Source organism: Panthera tigris, chromosome B1, assembly GCF_018350195.1.
Source record: "Panthera tigris isolate Pti1 chromosome B1, P.tigris_Pti1_mat1.1, whole genome shotgun sequence".
Classification (NCBI taxonomy): Eukaryota; Metazoa; Chordata; class Mammalia; order Carnivora; family Felidae; genus Panthera; species Panthera tigris.
Window position 1 is genome coordinate 16,210,962 of NC_056663.1, and position 25,630 is coordinate 16,236,591.

The window sequence follows — 25,630 nt, forward strand, 5'->3', positions numbered from 1 at the left end:
TAACAGGTGAGTCGTCAGTTGCACTTGCCACATTTCAAGTGCTCGCTAGCCGTCATTTCCAATATTGTAGCAAGTTCTATTGAACAGACCTGGCATAGAACATCTGGGAGGAGGTTTTGGAAATACTTTTATCCAGCTTATTTACCTTTTGGAAAATGTAGCACACTTAGTAAAAAATTTCATCTTATAGTAATACTCCACGAGATTCCCTTGAGCATAGACGTTTCCACGTTCTGCCGCTTCCCTTAAGCACTGCAAGGCAGCTTCAGGGTCCTGGCGGATGCCTTGTCCGTAAAAATACATCAGCCCAAGTGCACCCTGGGACTCCAGATTTCCATTGCCACACGCTTCGGAATGCCAATAAAATGCCTAAGAAAAAGCACAATTTCATCTTTGTTACCCACCAGGCAAAATCATAAGGGAATACCGGAAAGAAAGAAAAAATCTCTAATTATGAGATAGTGTGCATAACTTATCTCTAGGAAACAGTTTTAGCACCTTGTGTGTGTTTCAGGTGAGCGCCAGTTTCACATATCCAAAAGAGAGGTTAGAGGTCACAGCCTAGCCAGTTCAGCTGTCATAGGATTCAAGATTTTCTGATGTTTCCCGAGGAAGGATCAGGAAGGTAGGAGGTAGGAACTAAGAGTCTGCTAGGCTCTGAGACACACTGCAATGAGGCCCAGCAGGGAGAGGAGAGCTGCTGATGCTGAGATCTCAGAGGTGGCGCCTGTCGATCCCAGGCAGCCGAGATAAAAGCTGCATGTGGTTGCAAGCCCATTTGCTCAGTACTCAGCTACAGTGACTTTGAATTAGTTCAAAAAATTATTTCCAAGTGGCTGCTTAGTTATCCAAAGAGGGTCTTGTTCGGTTGGTGTTTCTTGTCAGTTTGTTCTTCATGCCTCTTACAAGTAGCACTTGGCCCTACGTTTCCTCCAACCCGTACGATTTCTTGGAAAATGTTTCAATCATTGATGATTAAAGAGATTGTATTTATGCAAAAGTCGTAAATGGATTTAATTTTTAACTCATTTTCGTGTGTGTGTATTTTACTTACTAGCATCATTATTTTCTCAGAACAAATTAATTTATTCACATAATAGGATTTGTGACATATTTTAGGACTCTCTCAGCTTTCATGGTATAAAATATTTTGTACGTGTGGCTTTTTATAGTGTAGAAAGTGCTCTCACATCCGTGGAATCCTTTGGTAGAGGTAGGGAAAAGGTAGACCATAGATGAGTAAAGGGTAAAATGAGCTTTGAGATCCCAAACTGTAAACTTTCTTTACACTTTAAAGAAATGTAAGAGATCTTTAAAACTAGACACTCATTCTTTACCGCCCTCCCTTCAAAAAAGAAATTATTATTAATTTCTGAAATAAATATTAATCTATGCGTGGCGCTGGCGTTAAAAACAAATAGATCAGTGTTACCTTTTCTAATTCTTTGGGTTCTTTTGTGGAATAATATAATCCTAGGATACTTTGAGCTTTCACACTAGCTTTTGGATTTCCATTGTCTGCAGCAAAAAGCCACAGTCTAAAAGAAAAAAGGGCAAGTTACTCTTTGTGTCAGCATTTGATTAAAAAGAAAAAAAAACAACAACACTTGTTTTCAGGTAAGACTACCTTTCAGCTTCCTCATCTGATCGTTTGACACCTTTCCCTTCATAGTAAGCTCTTCCAAGGTTGTAGGCAGCTGCAAATTGTAGGTGTCTTGCTTTGGGACATGGAGAATGGATGATTTTCTTCATGTATTCCACTCCTTTTTCCTTCCACAAAGGAAAAGAACAAACAAAAAAACCCCAGGTTTTAGTTTTACCCAAACTAAATTCTTTTTCCCAGTAATGGTGTGAAAGTCTTCTTCCTGTGACATGATGTTTGATGTCATGGGTCTGTGCCCAGGCAGACGGTTGCCCTTTAGTCTGCAGAGCTGGAAATAAGGGAGGAGGAGGGTGGGACAGGGAGGGAAGGGAAGAAGGAAGGGTATATCTCCTGAGTAGGCATTCCCAGAGCTCTGAGATCTAAAGGATATAAGGCATCTCCCTCATGTTTTAGCTTCCACAGTTGGATTATGTTTCAATATGATTTCCTTTTTTCTCTCCTCCCTTCTACCTTATAGCCCTTATTCTGGATGGGCACAGTTTTTAGAACTTATCAACGTACAAGAATAGCTGTAACTTCTTCCACATTTACAATCGGAGTACACTTGTGAGCGCCAAGGACTATGTTCTCTCTTCAAGCACACTAAGTATGCTCAGTGATAATTTACATACAACATGCTATTCATATGACATCTGCATAGTCACAAAGACCACACAGGAAGATGTTGCCCCCTCCAAAAAATACATCAGGCGCAAACTGTCAAACATCATTCCCAAGAAATGTTTGACGATCAAACCCATTTTCTATACACTGCATTCTGGCTTTTATCCTTCACTGCTCTCTCCAAGTTCTCTTGCTGGCTAAACACCACAGTGATAGAAGATAAAGGTGTTTGCTTTTTAGTGAGTCCCAATGTATAGAGATTTGTTTTTGTGAATGTGTGATGTACATATTTACCTTTTTTTTCCTTTTTTCTTTTTTTCTAACCTTTTAAAAAATATTTATTTTTGAGAGACAGAGCCAGGGAGGGGTCGAGAGAGAGAAGGAGACTCAGAATCTGAAGCAAGCTCCAGGCTCTGAGTGGTCAGCACAGAGCCCGATGCAGGGGTTGAACTCATGAACAATGAGATCATGACCTGAGCCAAAGTCTGATGCTTAACTGACTGAGCCACCCAGGCGTCCCTTTGCCTTTTTTTCTAAACCTAATAGTAAGAGGGAATTTACTGGTGGTCGAGTGAGTTGGTTGTGTAAATCCTTCCACAGATAGCAATGACTAAATCTGGAGCAAACATTAAAAACATTTTTTTTTTTTTTAAGACACTGGGAAGTTTACCAGAGCATATGCAAGCCAGAGGAGAGATTACTCTTAAAAACTGCAGCTGAAAGTGACCCATGAAGTTCAGTGAACCTCAGGCTGGATAAACATGAAGTAGATTTCCCAGGCATACGTCATGGTCAAACTGCTGAAAGCCGAAGAAATCTTGAAAGTAGCCTGAGAAAAATGACACATGATGTACAGGAGAACAACTATATAATTAGTATTTAAGAAGACTGAAGTCATGCCATGCATCTTTTCTGACCGTAGAGTATGAAACTAGAAATAAATCACAAGAAAAAAATAGGGGAAAAACACATGGAGGCTAAACAACATGATACTGAACAACCAATGGGTCAACAAAGCAAAGAAGAAATCAAAATATGTAGACACAAATGAAAATGAAAACACAACAAAATCTTGGGACACAGCAAAGGCAGTTCTCAGAGGAAAATATGTAGTGATACAGGCCTACCTCAAGAAACAAGAAAAAGCTCAAACAATCTAAACTTGTATCTAAGGGAACTTAAAAAAGAAGAACAAAGCCCAAGGTAAAATGATGTAAAAGGAAGGAAATGGTAAAGATCAGAGCAGAAATAAATGACATAAGAGACAGAAAAAAAAAATCAATGAAACCAAGAGCTAGTTCTTTGAAAAGATAAACCTATGCCAACAAATGGGACAACCTTGAAGAAATGGATAAATTCCTGGAAACATACAATCTTCTGAAACTGAATCAAGAAGAAATAAATCTGAATAGGTTGATTACTAGTAATGAAACTGAATCAGTAATTAAAAAAAAAAAAAAAACTAACAAAAAAATAAAAGTCCAGGAACAGATGGCTTCATAGGTAAATTCTACCAGACATTTAAAGAAGAGTTAAAACCTATTCTCCTAAATGATTCAAACAATAGAAGAGGAAGGAAAGGTTCCATATGCATTCTGTGAAGCCAGCATTGCCCTGATACCAAAACCAGACAAAGACACCACAAAAAAAAGAAAACTATAGGCCAAGATCCCTGATGAACATAGATGCAAAACTCAACAAAATATTAGCAAGCTGAATCCAACAATACATTAAAAGGATCATTCACCACAATCAAGTGGGATTTATTCTGGGGATACAAGGATGGTTCAGTATTTACAAATCAACCATGTGGTACGCCACATCACCAAAACAAAGGATACAAATCATATGATCATCTCAACAGATGCAGAAAAAGCATCTGATACAATTCAACATCAATTCATGATAAAAACTCTGAACAAGGTAGGTTTAGAGGAAACATACCTCAACACAATAAAGACCTATATGAAAAACCCACAGCTGACATCTTACTGAATGTGAAAAACACAGCTTTCCCTCTAAGATTAGGAATAAAACCAGGATGTCCATTCTCACCACTTGTATTCAACATGCTACTGGAAGTCGTAGCCACAGCAATCAGATAAGAAAAAGGTAAACAAGTCATTTTGGTAAACAAGAAGTTAAAGTGTCACTATTGGAAGATGACTGTGATACTATACATAGAAAAAGGCTCCATCAAAAACCTGTTAGAACTAATAAGTGAATTCAGTAAATTTGAAGGAGATAAAATTAATGCTCTGAAATCAGTAGTATGTCTATATACTAATAAGGTAACAGAAAGAGAAATTAAGAAACTACACTTATAACTGTACCAAAAAGAATACAATGCCTAGGAGGTTAACCAAAGAAGTGAAAGACCTGTACTGTGAAAACTATAAAACATTGATGAAAGAAATTGAAGATGACACAAACAAATGGAAAGATATTCCATGCTTTTAGATTTGAAGAATTAACATTGTTAAAATGTATATATATTTAAAAATATTTTTTAATATTTATTTATTTTTGAGAGAAAGAATGTGAGTGGAGGAGGGGCAGAGAAACAGGGAGACCCAGAATCTGAAGCAGGCTCCAGGCTCTGAGCTGTTTGCACAGAGCCTGACATTCAGCTCGAACTCATGAACCGTGAAATCATAACCTGAGCTGAAGTCAGTCGCTTAACCAACTGAGCCACCCGGGTGCCCCATCATTGTTAAAATGTACATTACACAAAGCAATCTATAGAGTCAATGCAATACCTATCAAAATACCAACAGCATTTTTCACAAAATTAAAAAATTACTAAAATTTGCATGGAACTGCAAAAAACCCTGAAGAGCGAAAGCAACCTCAATAAAGAACAAAACTGGAGGTATCACAATTCCAGATTTCAAGGTATACTATGCAAAGCTGTAGTAAAGCGGTATGGTAGTGGTATGTAAATAGACACATAGATCAATGGAACAGAAGAAAGAACCCAGAATTAAACCTACAATTATATGGTCAAATAATCTATGACAAAGGAGACAAGAATATACAATGAAAGATAGTCTCTTCAATAAATGGTATTGGGAAAACTGGACAGCTACATGTTAAAGAATGAAACTGGACCACTTTCTGATACCATACACAAAAATCAACTCAAAAGGGACTAAGGACTTAAATGTGAGATCTAAACCCATAAAGTTCCTAGAAAACAGGCAGTGATTTCTCTAGCATTCGCCATAGAGACATTTTTCTAGATATGTCTCCTAAGGCAAGGGAAGCAAAACCCAAAATAAACTATTGGGACTACATCAAAATAAGCTTTTGCAGCACAGTGAAGGAAACCACCACCAAAACAAAAAGGCCAAAAACCTACTCAGTGGGAGAAGATATTTGCAAATGATACATCTGATAAAGTTAATATCCAAATATATAAAGAACTTAGCCAACTCTCTCTCTCTCTCCCTCTCTCTCTCTCTCTCTCTCTCTCTCTCTCTCTCTCTCTCTCTCTCTCTCACACACACACACACACACACACACACACACACACACACACACACACACAAAAATAATCCAAGTAGAAGATGTGCAGAGGACCGTTTTTCCAAAGAAGACCTACAGATAGCCAACAGACACATGAAAAGATGCTCAACATCACTCATCATCAGGGAAATGCAAATCAAAACCACAATGAGACATCACATTGTCAGAGTGGCTAAAATAAAAAAGACAAGAAGTAACAAGTGTTGGTGAGAATGCAGAGAAAAAGAAACCCTTGTCCAGCCAGTGTGCGAAACAGTATAATTTCAAAAAATTAAAAATAGAAATACCATGTGATCCATTAATTCAACTACTGGGTATTTACCCAAAGATAACGAAAACAGTAATTTGAAAGGATCTATCCACTTCTTTGTTTATTGCAGACTCATTTACAATAATCAAGATATGGAAGAGTCTACTGATTGATGAATGGGTAAGGAAGATGTGGTACATATGTATATGTATGTACACACACACACAGGCATATCACTCAGCCATAAAAAGAGGATGGGACTGTGTCATTTGTAACAATGTGGATGGACCTAGAGGGTATTATGCTAGCTAAGTGAAGTAAGTCAGACTGAGAAAGATAAATACCATATAATTTCATTCATATGTGGCATCTAAAAAAATGAATAAATAAGAGGCAGAATCAGACCTGTAAATACAAAGAACAAACATATGCTTTGTGGACGGGAGGGGGTGGAGGAATGGGCAAAATGGGTGAAGGGGAGTGGGAGATACAGACTTCTAGTTATGAAATGTCACAGGAATGAAAGGCATAAGGAATATAGTCAATGATATTGTAATGCCACTGTGAGGTTACAGATGTAGCTACTTTTGTGATGAGCATAGCATAATTGGTAAACTTGTCTAATTACTATGTTGTACACATGAAACTAATGTAATATTGTCAACTATACTCAAAGGCACAGACTTCCGGTTACAAATAAGTTCTGGGAATGTAATGTACAACATGGAGACTATAGTTGACAACACTGTGTTATATATTTGAAAGTCGCTATGAGAGTAGCTCTTAAAATTTCTAGTCATAAGAAAAGTTTGTAACTATGTGAGGTGATGGATGTCAACTAGCTTTATTGTGATAATCATTTTTCAATATATACTTAAATTATGTCATACAACTTAATATGATATATGTCAATTACATCTCAAAAACACTGGTGGGGGGAGGAGCAACGGAAGTCGTGACTGACTTCTCATGGGAATTAATGAAGGCCAGAAGATTTGACAGTAGCATTGTTTTAAGTTTATTCATTTTGAGAGGGAGTGAGTGGGGGAGGGGCAGAGAGAGAGGGAGAGAAAGAATCCCAAGTCTGACAGTGCAGATCCCAATGCAGGGTTCACACTCACGAACTGTGAGATCATGACCTGAGCCAAAGCCAAGAGTCAGTTGTTCAACTGACTGAGCCACCCAGGTGCCCCAAGAACAGCATTTTTAAAGTGTGGAAAAGAAAAACTTAACCAGCAAAAACAATTCATCAGAAGTGAAGGCAGATTAAAGACATTTTTAAGCATTAAAACAATTTTTTTTAATGCTTATTTTTGAAAGAAAGAGCATGAGCAAGGGAGGGCAGAGAGAGAGGGAGACACAGAATCCCAAGCAGGCTCCAGGCTCTGAGCTGTCAGCACAGAGCCCAAAGCGGGGCTCGAACCCACAAACCATGAGATCATGACCTAAGTCAGACGCTCAACCGACTGAGCCACCCAGGCGCCCCTAAAGACATTTTTAGATGATCAAAATCAGAGATAAATCATCATCTGCAAACTGTACTATAAGAAATTCCCTTCAAAGGAAATTCTTCAGGTCAAAAGGAAAGGAATATGGTGACAAATGGCTACTCAGGTTGACAGGAAGGAATGAAGAGTTCTAGAAATGGTAAATATGTAATAAATATAAAAGGATACACGTATATATACATGTGCATATAATTTATTCTCTTAATTTCTTCAAAAGATATATGACTAAAGCAAAAATTATAACACTTTTATATCTGGAAATTTATAATATGAATTTAAGTATAGCGTGACAAAGATTGGGGGTGGGCGGGTCAATGAAAGCATACTTATTCAAGGTTCCTATATTTTACCTGAAGTAATTCCATATAAACTCCTTGTCTGTTGTGATAAATTAAAAGTGCATATTGTAATCTCTAGAGCAACTACTAAAAAGAGTATAACTAGAAAATAAGTAAATTAAAAACGTGACGAAACCGTTCCATCACCATTTCTCACACATGTGAAATTTTATGACATGGTAAATACCCATATATCGATGTACATCTGTTTCTGGACTCTTGTTCTTTTGATCTTTGCCTATTTCTGAACAAAACCCACCTTGCTTTAAATACTACATATAAATATTTGGCTTTTTGTTCTTTCATATGAATTACAGAATCAGCTTGCCACAAGCCATAAAAAAATCTTATAGGAAATTTGATTCTGATTGCATTTAATATGTGAAGTTAAATCTGGGGAGTGGGTTAGAGGCGCACCTGGGTGGCTCAGTCTGTTCTGCGTCTGACTCTAGTTTTTCGCTCAGGTCATGATCTCATAGTTTGTGAGTTTGAGCCCCACATTGGGCTCTGCTGACAGTGTAGAGCCTGCTTAGGATTCTCTCTGTCCTCTGCCTCTCCCCCGCTCACTCTCTGTCTCTCTCTCAAAAATAAATAAGTAAACTTAAAAAATTATTTAAAAAATCTGGGGAGTGGATTAGAGGGCAGACGTCGAAACGTATTGTCTCTGGAAAACAGAAGCACAGTTGCCTGATGAGTCCATAGACTGAATTTCCTAAGTCAAATTTCCTGCAATCTGGCACTAAATTACACTCAAATGTTTACTGCCTTATGCTAAAGGAAGGGTTTAAAAACCTTTTTAGAATTCTGTGAGATGGGGAAAGCAAAGCTAAAACAGGTGAACTTGTCCTCACCGCAATTTTATGTCAGCTAAAAGTTTGTTGCTTTATTCATTCCCTGCCCCCTCCCCCCACAAAGCTATTTCCAGTTTCCATTTGTAGCTTCCCTAGGTGTTGGAGCCCACATGTGATTATCATTCTCTATGGGGTAATAATGACCTTTGAATGCTCCCTGAAGAAAACAGATCAAATCTACCACACAAAGCATATATGGTTGAACCAGAGTCTGGACCAAATTAGTATCAAAAACATTGGTACGTTAATAAAAGAAAGTGATAATAATGAAAAGAGAGATTTGCCCCTTTACTGTGAGTTAAAGGGATTATCAAGCCAGTGTAATTCTAGGTGAGAAGGGATCTACAGCGGCCATCTTCCTTTGCTCCGCTGGCCTCCATATGTAATCACATTCGAGCCATTCTCTTTGGGAGTTGCCATATGCCAACGCATTGAACCTGCCAACTTCCCTGGTTCCTCTACATCTTCATGTCCTTAATTCTCACCTTTTAGGCTTATTCTGCGTCTGTCACCATACTCATCCCTTCATTCCTCTTTCCCTCCTTGACACTCATTTATCTGGCAGATAAACTATTTCTCTGCCTACTCAGATACACTCAAGCAGCTGCACATGGCTGGGAACAAACACAGCCATGACGATAGGTCCTCCTGATCACAGATTTCAGAGTGAGCTCTCAGCCCTGGCAAACAATACCATCAGTTTGCTGCCTCAGTGTTCTCTCCCACTTAACCCGGTAGGGAAGAGAACTATTTCAAACTTTATCCTGTCTCTTCACACTTCCGCTGCCCCTGCCCTTTCCCTCATTCTCAGCTCATGCTTCACCTTTTGAAAATTTTTATTTATATTTTTATAAAAACATGGGGTGATTCATGACTTTGTGAGTCATCCTCACATGCAGGGACTATGCTAATTTTCTCTGTCCTTCCAGTTTTAGTGTATGTACTGCTGAAGCGAGTACGTGGCTTTTCTTTTACATCACTGAGAAAATAGAAAATCAAGAGAGACACTGAATCTGTGAATTTACCTAACTCATCCTTTTCCCCTCTCTGCTAGATCTTGTGTATCAACTTACAAATACACTGTGGTATCTCTGGACCAGGGAGGACCCTCCCTCGAGAATATGACCTCGTTAGTGCATATGCATTTGTTCTGCTATATGACAAAACTCAGTGCTTATGCCCCACTCCTCACCTCCATGCGTCTCCTCGGCCCACTCTGACTTTGGTCCCTTCTCCCTCCACTGAAAAGGCTTTAGTCAGGGTCTCCGAGGAGATTTGTCTTAATGTGCCTAACAGTAAGCGCTCAGTTTTCATTATACTCACCTCAACAGAATTGAGACAGATGATTACTCCCTCCTTGAAACAGTTTCATCATCTGACTTCCAGATCACCACACACTCCTCAACTTCCTCTATTCTCCCTGCTCCTTCTCATTCTCTTTTGCTGGCTATTCTTTCCCCTCTGACCATTAAATATTGGAGGGCTCCCCATCTCTGTCCCTGGCCTTTTCCTCTTCTCTGCGTTCACTCATTCAGCAACTGCATCCAAATCTGGTGCCATAACTACCGATGGTCCACCGAGACCGCCCCCCCGCCCCGCCCCGATTTCTCCGGTCCTGACTGCATCACTGAGCTCCAGACTCTCTACTTGACATCTCTGCACAGGTGACTTAACACATACTTCAAAAGTTAGGTTTTCTTGTCACGTCCCAAACCTGCTCCTTCCTCAGTCGTCCCATTGTTAAATGGCAATATCACCCTTGATCCCTCCCCTTATTATTTATTACTCCTGGCCCTCTCCCGGTCCATTAGAAGGCCTGTATCCTCTTAAGAGTATATTCTAAATCTCTCCACTTTTCTGTATTTCCCCGAATGGTACTTTAGTTAAAGTGGTTTTATCTGAACCCCAGTGGCTTCCCAATTGGCTTCCTGCTTCTACTCCTGCTTCCATTCAGTCCATTCCCCACACAACAGACAAAATGATTTCTTTTAATGGAAATCATATTGATTTCCCTCCCTTTCAGTGTTTTCACATTACATTAATCACACAAGCCAAACTCTTGGCCCTCGTTTTCCAAGTCCCATGTGGTTTGGCCCCGTCTCACTGGTTTGACTACACTCCAGTTTTCCCTCCTTCCTCAGACCTTAACACTAGCTATTTCCTCTACCTGAATGTGATTCCCCAGACCTACATACATGGTCTCTCCCTCTTGTTACTCAGTTCTTAATTCAAGTGTCAGACAAAATGATGGAACAACACAGGGAGGAAAACTATAATCCCAGAATGAAATGTTGGGGAATGACCAATGACTGGGAAGTTGATAGAACTAGGAAAGTCAGTGGGGTGGAGGAGAGCTCATAGCTGGAAAATGAATTGGGGGGTGAAAATGACACCAACTCCACCTTTGAGCACATTGGGATAGGGAAGGAGAGCCCTCGACCTACAGAGAGGTGGTTATGGGAGAGCTAAGTTTCCGATGAGGCAAGGAAGGGAAAGAAATAGTCTGAGAAAAGGCTGAGGATTTGCCAGCTGGAAAGTTTAGGAGGGAGGGCAGCTGTAAGAACAGGAGAGGAAACAGAAAGCAATATGGAGTCAAGAATACGTGAGAAGACAAATGACCAGAGAGGCATACGTTGTGTGTAGTGGCCGGAGGTGATACAGCTGTGACGCTTGGTGGGACCGAGTGAAGTCAGGGTTCCAGATGGAATTCTGATGTCTAGTTCAGGTACAGTCACAGTGGGTTGGCCTCATGATGCCTGGTGAAGCCCCCCATGTCGGCAGACACTGCAAACTTGGGACTTGAATGAGGGTTTGGAAGGGCAGTTATTGCTTTTGAAACTGAAGAATTTACCAAGTAAATGTTACTTTATGTGAGCCTCTAGGTGTCCAACTAGCTGGCTGTCCATGGGAACACTCCAAATCATGCCCTTCTTTGGACCTTCAACGTTGAAGTCTTTGGATGGACGGGACGTAATCAGGTTTGTATTTTGGAAAGATGGCATTAGTGGCAGTTTGAGTAACGAGTCTGGGACCAGCACAGAAGCTGGGGATCTACTTCTGAAATAACCCAGGTAATGGGTCCTGTGAGCCTGAACTGGAAGAGAGGGAGTGGGACTAAAGGACTGGGGACAGATCTGAAAGATATTCAGGAGACAGTATGAGTAGGTCAGTATGACCCATGACAAAGATTTTATTTCTGCTTTGAAAAAGACAGTCTCTGGTTTGGGCTTTTAAGTGGCTATTCCTAAGTTATAAGGAAACATAATTCCTAGTACTGTTTTTTTTTTTTTTAAAGGTTTTCATTATGAATAAGTCCTGGGTTTTATGAAATTCTTTTTCAATACATAAAACCATCATATGGTGTCTTACTCAGGCTACTAAAGTATTATATTCATAGAGTTCCTTAGGTTGAATTGTTAAATTTCTGGGCTAAGTTTTACTTGGTTATGATACTTCATTCTTCTAAGGAAGTATTGAGTTTTCTTGTAACAAGGGCAAATATTTTATTTTCTTAACAGCTGCTACCATACTTTTTCTTACATAGGATCTTACTCTAGAAAAGTCCTTTGAAAAAGCCTTTTGAGGTGACTCTGATAACAGTGTGGTCAGCAAGGGGCCACAAGATCAGTCAATAAATATGATTGAGCATCTACTGTGGTTCTGGCCCTGTTCTAAGTCTCTAGGGGATTGAGTCATGAGCAAGACAGATGAAACCCCCTGATTCTGTAGAGCTTACATTGCAATTAGAGATAAAGAAATTAAACAGGTAACAAATAACTAAGGTAATCATTAAAGTTCATGAAGAAAGGAAAGGGTGTTGATTCTGATAATATGGCCACAGAAATCCTCTCCAGGGAAGTAACATGAGGGAAAGGCAAAGGAGGAGATGACTCAATTTCTCTGTTTGAGACAATGGGATAAATCCATTTTTGGCATCAGAGAAAGAGAGGGTAGAGGGGAAAGACACAGGAGGGGGAAAGGGTGGGGAGAAAATACTCAGCAAGTTCGTAAAGAATCACGTGAGGTAGTGCAGCCACAGAATTTCTTCCAATTTCCAGTTAATTTTGACAGCCAACTAAGTGTAATATCTCATTGTAATGAATATAGATAAATACCAAAGAAGAGAGTGGCACAATGACAGAGTGAATCTGAGTCTTGAGACTTTTTTGGTATTTTTTTTTTTAAAGAGCACCTTGGGTTTTTAATGAGTTAAAATTGATATAAAAATAAGAGTCTCTTGAAAATCTAATAGAAAATCAATTGAATAAAATAATTATAATACTTTCAATCCTATCTGAATTTGCAGGCAAAGCAATTGTGGAGAATCTGAATCACTCGAGACCAATTTTTTTTTTTTCCACCAGATATTTAAACGTTGGAGTGTATCATTGAAATAATAAGAATAGTAATACTACTACTTAAAGTAAATAGGCTTTATCTTACTATGATTAATCTTGTTTAAAATATTTTGTAGAACGAATTTTAATACTATTCCCCCAAAACTGCTTTATTAATTGAGGGTGAGAAAAGATTCATAGATCAGTATGTCAATTTACATTTTTGATTTTATTTAGTACATATCATAGGATATGATGGTCACAGAGACTAGGTGGTAACTGCCTTGAAGAGTATGGTTAAATGGACTCATGATTGGTGTTAAGATTGCTGTTCTCTAGGTTTCTCTAGTTATGACTTAGAAGTGCCCGGCTGCCTCCATATACAGCACAGTTAATGGGTGGCCATGCCAAGCCTACATCAGTTAGTATGCTGAAATGTGCAAAGAGATGACTGAGGAAGCTGGATCCAGGGTACTGAAGGAGGTTTCGTAACATTGCTCATGTCTCTCCCTCCCTCTGAATGCCATTCCTTCCTTACCTTATATGCTGTGCTTCTCTTCTAAGCGTCGGCGGAATCTCCCCTGACCCCACGTTTGTGCCTCGCACACGTATCGTCTCAATCCAGGACTCACAACTGCACTCATAGTTATTCTCAAACTATGCGTTCCTTTTCATACTTATCTTTGCTTCTCCAGCATCTCAGACTGTTCCTTCCTCGTTAATGTTTGTGGAAGGAAAGAGTGAGTGAATAATGCAGTGAATCCAACTAAATAAACCAGGGTCGGATAAATCACAAGAGTAAGCACATACCTCGGGGATTGTAGAGTAGGTGCTCAGAGTGCAAAAACTAGGGATTTTTTAAGCTGCTTTTGTGTCCTCCAAGGCAGTTCCAAGGATGACGACCACCCCTGCGAATGGCACCAGTGCACAAAGAAACTCCACTGTCTCAAATAGTAGGACTTGTGTGTATTTTAAGCAACAGGTTTGTAGGTGAACTAGATGTGGACTCCAAGGGATCGAGAGATGCCGACTAAACATCTAGGAAGTGGGAGGCATTTGTCTGCATGGATCTCAGAATGAGGTTCTGGTGTCAAGACAATTTGGAAGTCTTTTAAAAGTCTAGGTAATGTCAGCCATGGACTGAATGAGCTTAGTCAGGGAGAGAGAGCAGAAGAGGGCAGCAAGGGCCTAGGTTCTGACACACTTCAACATCTAGAAGAGAAGCCGCTAGCAAAGGTGACAGAGGATTGGCTACAAAGAGGCAAACAGGGAAAATTGTATTGCCAACACCTAGAGGATGGTGGAAAGAGGTATGTACAGTGTGAGTGAGAATCAGACAAAATAAAGATGTTTCAAAGAGGGTTCAGATTGGATTGAGAACAATGTAGTCATGGATTCCACGTTACTACACTTTTTTAATTTTTGTTTTTTTAAAGAGAGAGAGTATGCAAGCAGGGTAGAGAGGCAGGAGGAGAAAGAGAGAGAATCCTAAGCAGGTTCCACACTGAGCGTAGAGCCCAATGTGAGACTCAGTCCCACAACCCTGAGATCATGACCTGAACCAAAATCAAAGACTTGGACCCTCAACCAACTGAGCCACCCCATGTTACTACACTTTTAACAGGTTAAACTGTAAACGGGTTAAAATAAAATATCTTGCATTTAATGCAAATATTTGTTTCATCATTCACTTATTTCATCATATGCTATGATTCTAAAAGAGTAAAAATTAAGTATTTCAGGAATTATAGTTCCCATCATTAATTTTATACAAGATAAAATCAGGAAAGAAAACACTCATCAAATGCTTACTACATGTGCCTTGTGTTATTTTACATGTTGTTCAATTTCATTAACAACTACGTGACTTAGTTTGATGGTTTTTATTTTGCATGTTGGCTCCAGTGGATTGAACTGGTAATGTAATCTTAAAGCTTTGTATTGATAAAAGTTCTGAAGCTACGTCTGGATTCAGCTAGAAGGGGGGCCATGATCAATTTTCAAGGTTGGCCATGGCCAAGGGAGGAGGAGGAAATGACAGATGTATCTCAAACTTATGTTTATTTATTTTCATTTTACAAATTAAACTAAAGCCCAGACCCATAAGGAATAGAGAAAATTGTCATACTGATCTCCAAACCTCATAGCTTAGTTTATTCTTTCTTTTATCTGCAAACATTTACAAATAAATGAGGCCTAGAAATATTATTGATATACATTAATTTCACCATTATTTTTTTTTTCAACGTTTTTTTTTTTTTTTTTTATTTTTGGGACAGAGAGAGAGACAGAGCATGAACGGGGGAGGGGCAGAGAGAGAGGGAGACACAGAATCGGAAACAGGCTCCAGGCTCCGAGCCATCAGCCCAGAGCCTGACGCGGGGCTCGAACTCACGGACCGCGAGATCGTGACCTGGCTGAAGTCGGACGCTCAACCGACTGCGCCACCCAGGCGCCCCTAATTTCACCATTATTAAAATGATAATGTAGATTATATTTATTGACAAAGACAAGGACATTCAAAATACATTGTTAGGTGAAAAAGGATATTAAAAACCATTATGTATAGTGTAGTCCTGCATTGAAAAAGTGTGTGCGATGTGCCCACACATACAAACATATATATGTATATATATAATTTTTTGCATGGGGCAATACATGGAAGAATATTCTTTAAAATAATACCAGTGTTGGGGCGCCTGAGTGGCTCAGTCGGTTAAGTGTCCGACTTTGGCTCAGGTCATGATCTCACGGTTCATGAGTTTGAGCGAGTTCAAGCTCCACGTCGGGCTCTGGGCTGACAGCTCAGAGCCTGGAGCCCGCTTCAGATTCTGTGTCTCCCTCTGTCTGTCCCTCTGCCGCTTGCACTCTGTCTCTTGCATCGTCTCAAAATAAACATCAAAAAAATTTTTTTTAAATAATAACTGTTCATATTTGATAGTAGAATTTGGTGATCCTATTTTTACTTATTTTTTAACTTTTCTCCATGTTCGTGTAGTTTTGGAATAACTTTTAAACATAAAGGAAAACATTTTAAAACAAAAGTGTCATTGACAGTCAATGGTAGCAAGGAGGGGGCAAAAAGAAATACTGTCTTTCACATATATGTAAAAATGACTACTGCTATCCTTTAAATGCTAAAAGGATAGATATTATTGAAAGAAAAGTACAGAAATATAATATTAAAATATAAATAACCTTAATCATCTCAAAAACCCATTAACAATGAAATCTTAAACATTGTGAATGAAACAGTAACTTACAGCGTCTGTAGGTGTCCCCAGCCCATCATAATACATTACTCCTAGCTGGTAAGTTGCTTGATGGTCTTTTTCCTTGATTTCTTCAAACTGTTCTAATGCTTCTTCATACCATCCCTACGAGCTCCCAGGAAATATTGAATTATTTTTATTATTACCTTAAAGTCATCACAAACATTTAATTCCCACCTAAATCTAGCTAGGAGCATCAAATATAGCAAAAGACAGCAACACACTTACGGAATTTGGAAGTAAGGCATCAACAGCAATCAGCACACCATAAAACCAATTAAATAGGCCTAAATATGACAATAGAGGGAAGTGACTAGGAAAAATCTGGGTGAGACTCTCTTTTGTTTTTATTCTTACATTTGGATATTGCCAAACCTCTCTCAAAATGATAGCCTAACCCTCTGCTCAATCCATGCTGCCATATGACCTGCCACTCCTAGTCTGAGACACTGCAGAGCTGGGGCCAGGGCATCAGAGAAGATGTGCACATCAGAATAACCACCATTATTAAATATCCACTATTATTATAACTCATGGCTGCCAATGTTGCAGTTCTCCAGCTAGGGAGAAGACATGGAAAAACAAATGTGATTCTCTAAAATTTTTTCTCCTATACTTCCTACAGAAACCTACATGTTGGGGCACCTGGGTGGCTCAGTGGATCAAGTGTCCTCTCTTGGTTTCGGCTCAGGTCATGATCTCACAGTTTCGTGGGTATGAGCCCTGCATCGGGCTCTGTGCTGGCAACGTAGAGTCTCCTTGGGATTCTCTCTCTCTCCCCACCTCTCTCTTTCTGCCCCTCCCCCTGCTCATGCTGTCTCTGTCTCTCTCAAAAATAAATTAAAAAAAATAATAATAAAAGAATTCATGTTTTAAGGCTCCTCAGCAGTTACAATCTGATAACAACTATGCTAAGGTGTAAGGCACTAATATGGGGCTAATGTCTTAATCCATCAGGGAAAATGTCCTATACTAAAGAATGAATCATTTGTAATCGTGGAAAGAAAGTCTGCTACTGAACTGGAAAGTTATTACTCAGGAAGAGCAGACCAGAGAAAAACAACTTCTGGAAGACACAAAAACAACTGAATTCCTTTTTCTCATAAACTCGAATTAACCAACAATTTCATAAAATTAATAAAAACATCACCAAAATACTAGCAAATACTAATTTTAAAGAACACATAATGAGTTAGAGACCTAGCTGTTAAGACTCATTGTCCCTTCTGGCTAATGTTTGGCCTAGATGTGAGAGAGCTGGAAAAGTCAGAATACTCTATATGAAGGAAGAGAAGGGAGGAAATAGAAGTTTATTTTGAGAGAGAGCTTGTGCACATTTATAAGTTTATTTTGAGAGGGAGCTTGTGAGCATGAGCACTCACAGGGGGAGGGGCAGAAAGAGAGAATCCCAATCAGGCTCCACTCTGTCAGCACAGAGCCCTATGCAGGGCTTGATCCCCATGAACTGTGAGATCATGACCTGAGCCAAAATCAAGAGTTGCTCACTCAACTGACTAAGCCATCCCAGGTGCCCCTAAAAATTATATTTTTAATTTATAGTGTGAGAATGGATTTCATACCAAAATGACTCCTACAAATGACTTTCATTAGAATGACTTTTGTGAAGGAAGGTCAGATATCTCCTTAATATATTATACTTAAAGGCACAACCATAACCTAAGGAATTTAACAGAATTCGCTTTGTATAACAATGTAAGGAACTCTACAGGAAATTTTGCTCTGAGGATCCAACAACAGCATTATATGAAATGAAAACAAACAGGAAATGATACCTCTTCAAAATACAGTTGACCTCGTAGGAAATATGCCATAGCATCCCCCCGTCTTATTCTTTCCTTCAAGAGCTGCAATGCCTTATCCACCAAATTAGCATGGCCGTAACGATCTGATTTTAAAAAGGTGAAGAATTCCATCTTTAGCCTTACGATACGAATTTTCTCTCTTGAACACATGAATTATAAAGAACTCATCTGCCACTTGTTTCTACTAGTTTCCTTCTTAGTTCTCATTTGTGAAACTGGCCTCCTTAGTTCAAGGAAGAAGCATGATCATGGTACCTTACACCGTGCCTTGTATAATCCTGAAATATTTATTGGTTGGTTTCCAAATTAACCCTGTTTACTACTAGGCAGGTGCTCTAGCAATGCAGTGTGCGTGCGCAGTTCTTCAGGCAAAGCTACTCTGTGGATGAGTGAAATTCTTAATTTGAGCCTTCATTGGAACTACTCTAACCAAATGAGCTAGAAACCATCCCCAAATTAATATTATTAAGTGTACAGAAACCAGTGGTAGCTTTAAATGCCATTTCAAAGTAAAGTGTGCATTGCCACTTCTTTAATAGAAGTGACATCTGGCTTCTCTTTTCCAGAAGGCTGTCCTAAAGTCCTGAGAGTAAAACCAGGTTTGGGATCTGATTAGGAGACTTGTCCACTCACGATTTGCTACCACATAAGCAGTAATTCCTCAGATTCTTACAGGAAAGCTAAAAAGGACCATAAAGTTAACTGCTTCCTTGACAGCAAGTAAGACTCCTATTTCTTGTCTTTTTTGCTCTGGTGTACTGAATTGCCTTTTAGTGAGAATATTATAAGAATCTGTACCAGTCTTTTCCTTCCTCCACTGGAAGAATTTTGAGTTCTTAGCACCATACTGGGAGAGAGCGGTATAAAAGGGGTTCTTGGGCAACTTTTCACTGGTCAACTTCATCCTGTTTTGACAATGTGTATTCTGCAAAAAAAGAATGAAAGACGGGATGGTAGAAATATCTTCCTCCAGAAAAATGCAAAAATGCTCCATTCTCGCTTGGCACTCGTTATAAAAAACAGCCTCCCTGCACTTGCCTAGCGATAGGGGACCAAACGACCAGCTGGGAATGTATTCTTTCTGAGGAACCCAGGGCTGTCCATAGCTATGAGAGGCACAGTCATCCTGGATGCCTGTGTCCACAGCGTGGGGCTAACGATGAGCGCTGTTTGCAAGTCCTGTCTGGCTCTGAGTTCACGTGCTGCGGTGTGGGTCAGGTCACTACCACACCTGCCACCAGTAGGAACTGGTGACACCTCCCATAGACACAGTTCTCGTGCGCTGGTACTTTGCCTTCTAACTGCAGCTCATGACACTCACTCATCTCGAATTAAAGCATGTGTCCTTTTTACCTGGGAATACACTTTATTTTAGCTGTGTTGTTCAGTTTTATCTTCCCGTCTGTACTGGACTGCCATGTTTTAAGATGGATCACAGTTGGATGGGAAATCGCAGCCTTCATTAAAATGTAGAGGCCACATCATTTGGGATGAAGGAGTCCAGGCTGGCCTAGGCTGAGGGTAGTGAGACAGCAAACTCTGTTGTTGCTATGCTTTTTTGTTTACTCCTTGGCATTCTGTTACAGCTGACTTTTCACCAATCAGGAACAAGCTTCCAGGAAAGGTTCCCGATCGGTGGTGAAGAGAAGAATTCAGGAGACCTTTAGTGTGATTGGAAAGCTACATTTATACTATTATGTGAAACTATTTTGGAAAATAAATTGCTTCATTTATGAGAATGAAGTGCGGAAAAGGGGCATAATTCAGCATAGTAGGAAGAAAAAAATCACAGCAGTATCTTTGTTATTTTGGAAGAGGCATTGAATCATTTGAAAAGTCAACTTCCTCATCTGGGGTTTGGACTATAAGCAGTTTCAACTAGAGGAGTTCCAAATGCCTGTTGCTAGATATATAACATTTTTTGATTATCTGATTCCAAAAATCTCATGTTGACATTAGTGAATATGAAAGTTTCCAATGAGCTTTGGGGTGAAACAATAATAGGTAGAGTAATTAGAAGAAAGCCAATCCAAATAGGATGATGCAGATAGCATTATCAATTTACAGAAAAACTGGTTATAGAAGTTTTTATTTTACTGAAGTCATTAAACCTGTGTGCTACTGTATCCAAAAAGGCTAAGAAAAAACTTGGCATGTTCAGGAAGGCCACTGGACGGAAATGAAGCAAATCAGAAAACAATACCTTACCTCCTTTGAACTCATAATGCTCTCTGTGGCTACAATACTGCACAAGGTTTTTGTTGTTGTAGCTTGAAAGAAGAGTCAGAGAGGGTCTAGAAAACATAAGCAAAGACTGAACTCTTACTTAAATGCCAGCTATTGTTCTTTGTTCTGAGTGCGTTACAGGCACCAACTCCTACAAAACTTTATGACATAGGAGCTATTATGAGGCCCATTTAACACAAGAGGACACTGAGGAGGGTAAGTAACTTGCCAAAGGTCACAGGGCTAGGAGGTGGGACAATTGGGACACCCCAGGACCTCTGTGCCTCATCATTACTCTATACTGTTCTCCAAAAACTGGGACTAACATGATTTTTTTAAATGGCAGGACTCCTGTAAGAGGATACCCCCCAAATTTAGTACTTTTTAGTTTTAGAAAATGTGATATGAGAAGATTTTCAAAAGGAAAGTATGAGTTTATTTCTGTCAAATCTTGGGATTAGATATAAAATCATTTGAAACTTGACAACTGTTTGCATGACATGCTGTGAATTTAGAAAATTCTCTAATTAATTGGTGATCTGAAAGAAGTCCACAGTTTTAAAGGGAAGGGCTGGTGTAGCGGATGCTGACGGTGCCCTTCCCAGATCCTCTTTACTGGCACCCCCCCGTCTCTAGCAGCTGTGAGTGTTAATTGAAAATAATTCCCAGCTGTTCCTTCTTTCTTTGTCCCCCTGCCAAACATGAGTCCCCTCACTCCTGGACACTTTGCTCCTTCTTTCTTGGAGACAGACCACAGGCCTGAGCATTTGGAAGGCCAGCTTCTATTGAGACACAGTCTGCCATGAGTCTTGAGCATTCTGGCACATCCTTGCTGGGTATGTCAAGAGCACGACTGTAAAAGCCATGACTGCTTTTTACATGGGCCATTTCTCAGGGTTGTTTGCAGAGAGTAACCTTGAGAGCTAAGGCGGTATCTCCCCACAGACAAAAAACAGGCTTACTTTTATAAAAAGTACTGAATCCCTCCTCTCTCCTCCCTCCTCCAATGCTTAGTTCTCCTCTCTTACAAGGCAGCCTACTGAATTACAGGCATCCATCTTGGGTCCTTTGTATCACCTCTGTGGGATTAGGGGTCATGGGGAACCCACCTCAGCATCGTGCTGACACTCTGGCTCTTGCTTTTGCCAGGAGCGATAAAGTCATTTATCTCTGACCCGGGAGTCTTGTGTGTTCTGCCAACATCCATGAAACAGGCTAGCTTGTTAGTTGTAAGTAGGGTATAAACCTCAGGCCCTGCACAGTTCTTGGTACCCCTTCGTCCCAAGGTGAGATGAACTCAGAAGTGTGATATGTTCTCTCTGAGATCAGAATGAAGCTAGTTGCCATCCGAGCCCACATTCCTACTTAGCGTTTCCTCCTTGCCAGATTGTAGTGCTTTCACTTCCTCCTCCTGAGAGCACCCCTCAGCCTATCACTTGAATAAAAATCCCCAGCTCAGACTATGCTTCTAGGGAACCTGACCTCATACAACAGAGGAGTATGGAGGAAGAGGCATTTTATTCCTTTCTAAAATTGTCATAATAAAGGATAACTTCCCTTCCAATGAAACGTTAGACACACTATACTGTGCCTAGTATGTATGGTGTAGTATGATAATTTTTGGATAATATATCATTGGTAAGAGAACTAAAATTAGCCTAATGATGAATAACTAATTATTCTGGATGCTGGGTGACAGGAAGGAAAGAAAGATTTGAGAGCAGGGTAGGTCTACAGAGACTGGAGAGGTAAGTTCCAGCTACTTCTGTAACAGCAGAGTCATGCCAAATAGAACTGCAGGACAGAGCTGTCTCCTGAGGACTAGATGAAGTGAAATGACTATTTCTTTAAGATCCAGGCAGGTTGGGGCTCCTCTGTGGTTATGCCTTAGCAGGGATTCGAATCAGAATGGAAATAAAAAGAAATGATAAACTTGAAAAATCAGGGCAAAGAGACAAGTGTTTAGAACAGACTAGATTGCAGTAACTAAAAAGAGGTACTACAAGTGAGAAATCATTAAGTAAGGCTTAATTATGATGCCAAAAGACTTCTATTTAATTTTTTAAAAAATTAAAAAAGAAAAACTGAAAAGCTGGATATAAAAGAACTGGTGGATAGATGTGTAAAGAATGAAAAACAGTACAATTAACATCCATTGGCTGCCATTTAATGTTTAAAAGGTATATTACCTGTAAGGCTCCTGTATGTTCCTCCTCTTTAGACTCCTCCTTTTTCCCCACTTCCCCCCACCCTATTCAAACACCCCCCCCCCCATTCTCCCCATAAGCTCTTTTTCCGTGTTTCTTGGCCATTCGTATTTCTCTTCTGTTAAGTATCTGCCTTTGTGTTGTTTGTCTTAATGATTTGTAGTTCTTCATACCTCAGGCGTGTCTCTTATAAATAGGATACATTTAGATTTGTTGATTCTTTTTTATACCCAGGCTGATACTCTTTGATTATTACTGGTACGTTTAGTTCTTTTACAATTATTTTAATCACTATTGAATTGGAATTATTTTGTACTTTTCAGTTCATCTGCCTTATTCATGCTTCATTTTCTCTTTTGTTGCCTTCTGTTGGATTTATTGAATTGACTAGGTATTTATTTTGCTTTGGAAATGTTGAACTTCCTGAGCCTTGGGTTGGGGTCTTTCAATACTTCTAAAAAATTCTCAGATATAATGCATTTGTGTTAGTTTCAGTTTCCTAGAGCTGCCGTAACAAATTACCACAAACTTTGTGGCTTAAAACAGCAAACATTAATTCTTTCATAGTTCTGAAGGCTGGAAGTCCAAAATCGATGTGCTCTCAGGGCCATGGTCTCTCTGGTTCTAGGGAAGAAACCATCCCAGATTTCCTTCCTAGCTGCTGGTGGTTGCTGGCAATCTAACTGCTCCAACAAGGTCCAAACAGTCCATTTGGATTTTGGCAAAATCACATTCCATCCTTGGAGAATCTTGGGTTCTGTTGCACCAGGTAGCCCTTAAGAAAGTACCTTTTGCTTCTGTGTTGATCATACACCCAACCCAGTATACACATCTGGGTTGGCTTGATACTTCATTCATGTAAAAATTTGTATCTTTGCAACTCCTAAATAGCAATTCTCATCAAAGTATCCCTTCCTCTTTAAAATTTTTTTTAGGTAAAGATGCAAACCTTTGGGAATGTGATAAAATTGTCTAAAAATGGCTTGTAAATTATTTATGGACTAGCAAAAGGTAATTTAAATGTAAAACTGCTGTGAAAATGAATTTAAGTATATTAAATAGTGTCTTTTATGGGTTATTCTTGTGTTCCTGTGTAGAAAAGAGTTCGCCTAGCTGGCATGAGGCTGCCATCTATGTTTGTTTGTTTGTTTATTCTAATTTTTTTTAGTGTCTATTTATTTTGAGAGAGAAAGATCATACGGGCAAGAGCAGGAGAAGGGCAGAGAGAGAGAGAGAGAGAGAGAGAGAGAGAGAGAGAGAGAGAGAGAATCCCAAGCAGGCTCCACACTATCAGTTCAGAGCCTGATGTGGGGCTCAAACTCACAAACCACAAGATCATGACCTGAACTGAAATTGGGAGTTGGATGCTTAACTGACTGAGCTACCTGGCACCCCGAGGCTGCCTTCTTTAGAAAGGCATCCTGACAAGGTTGGTCCTGTTGGCATTTGGGAATTTGACACTCGAGTTGTCCCCCAGCTGACAAGACCAGTTTGCACTGTTTCTGTTGCTTATATAAACAACATGATGATGTATGGTGAATAGGTTTTCCTTCTGGAATTCTGTAATTTTAGTATTTGGAGAGGATGCCTACATGACCAGCCTGCAATAAAAACATTGGGTCCTGAGTCTCTAAATGGGCTTATTGAGGCAGAAACATTGCACACACCATCCTGCATTATTCACTGCTGGAGAAAGGAACACATTGGTATGTTTCTTCTTGGAAGTGGGTGATCCATAGGCCTGTGCATGGATTTCTCCAGACTCCATCTGTTTTTTTTTTCTTTGATGATCCAATGTATATTCTTTTCACTGTAATAAACTTGCGCCGTGAGTACAACCCTGTGCTAAGTCTTAGACTATGTATCTTAGATACACAGCATCTTAGACTATGTTGTAAAAATGTGAGCCTACACATTTCATGCAACTCTTGGTCAAGTTTTAAAAATCTGTTATTTTTTGGGGCGCCTGGGTGGCTCAGTCGGTTGGGCGTCCGACTTCGGCTCAGGTCATGATCTCGCGGTCTGTGAGTTCGAGCCCCGCGTCGGGCGCTGTGCTGACAGCTCAGAGCCTGGAGCCTGTTTCAGATTCTGTGTCTCCCTCTCTCTCTGACCCTCCCCCATTCATGCTCTGTCTCTCTCTGTCTCAAAAATAAATAAAAAAAACGTTAAAAAAATTTTTTTTTAAATCTGTTATTTTTTTGTTCTTAATTTAATTATTTTTGCTGATGTTTCTAATGAGCTTTTTTGAAACTTAATGGTTGGCTTAATCCAGTACTAAAATAATGAATAACTATCTTTAACTAAAGAACTTCAGGTCCAACACTGAAGTTCTTGTCATAATACATAAATAGTTACTGGTGCCCATAAATAAGTGTTCTGGGCAAAAATGCCAAGTACTGTGTTTATTGTTATTGTTCCTTTCATTACTGTTGTCTCATACTCATTAAAAAAAAATGGTAGCGTTCATATATTAACTGGAAGCATAATCTGTACATATATGATGGAAACTTAGAAAAGAACATTATAATTATTACTGAAATCTCAAAAGACAATATTGAATCGGGTGGTAGTCTTCTGTTTTTTCTTTATTTTTTTCCTCCTTCTAGTTAGGTCTATTTGCTTATTTAAAATAAAAACCCAGTTAGAGCTTTTTCCATGCCCTTCCTTTTGGGTGTGGCAAATTTACATCATGCCCTGAAATGAGAGAAAAAAAAAAAAAGTGTGGGAAAAGATAGGATGTCTTTCATTACCAGAGAAGCACTGAGTGGGAGAGCCTGGTAGCTTTTTCATTTTTCTGCAATTTACCATGCATTCTGTGAGTATATAAGCTACTCTTGGAAAGAGTGATTTTTAAAAAAATTTTGGTAATTATGTGGGATTCGAATGCCTCATCTGTCCTGTTCCTGCTGTGTGAAAACCTTTTTTGGCCAGTTAGAGCTACAAGGGCCTTTCCTGAGGGGATTCACTCAACTTCCAGAGGCAAATGAATATAAATATTATTTAGTGACTGTATATTTATTTTCT

At 39.5% G+C, this 25,630-nt stretch overlaps 1 protein-coding gene, 1 long non-coding RNA gene and 1 other non-coding gene across 11 annotated transcripts in view; 1 reads left to right on the top strand and 2 right to left on the bottom strand.

The window, feature by feature from the left end:
- LOC102951368 (LRP2 binding protein) overlaps positions 1-25,630 on the bottom strand; it is a 39,040-nt gene that overhangs the window by 10,636 nt on the left and 2,774 nt on the right. The window contains exons 1-8 of one of the 9 annotated variants that reach the window (XM_042982990.1): positions 20,382-20,506; positions 19,527-19,688; positions 18,972-19,098; positions 18,144-18,256; positions 16,342-16,455; positions 1,628-1,770; positions 1,433-1,538; positions 146-369 (exon numbers count right to left, since the gene is read on the bottom strand). In XM_042982990.1, the coding sequence (XP_042838924.1) occupies positions 146-369; positions 1,433-1,538; positions 1,628-1,770; positions 16,342-16,455; positions 18,144-18,256; positions 18,972-19,077 (806 nt within the window). In that variant the 5' untranslated portion in view covers positions 19,078-19,098; positions 19,527-19,688; positions 20,382-20,506. Of the gene's footprint in view, positions 1-145; positions 370-1,432; positions 1,539-1,627; positions 1,771-16,341; positions 16,463-18,143; positions 18,257-18,971; positions 19,099-19,526; positions 19,786-20,381; positions 20,511-25,630 lie in introns of those variants that run through there. The other 8 variants (XM_007099006.3, XM_042982988.1, XM_042982989.1 and 5 more) reach the window with 8 other exon arrangements.
- On the top strand, positions 1,535-23,800 carry LOC122237842. Its single transcript, XR_006216508.1, has 4 exons — positions 1,535-1,617; positions 6,175-6,224; positions 11,624-11,719; positions 23,542-23,800. It is a non-coding gene; the product is annotated as an uncharacterized LOC122237842 (long non-coding RNA).
- Positions 9,594-9,700, bottom strand: LOC122238226. Its single transcript, XR_006217186.1, has one exon. It is a non-coding gene; the product is annotated as a U6 spliceosomal RNA (small nuclear RNA).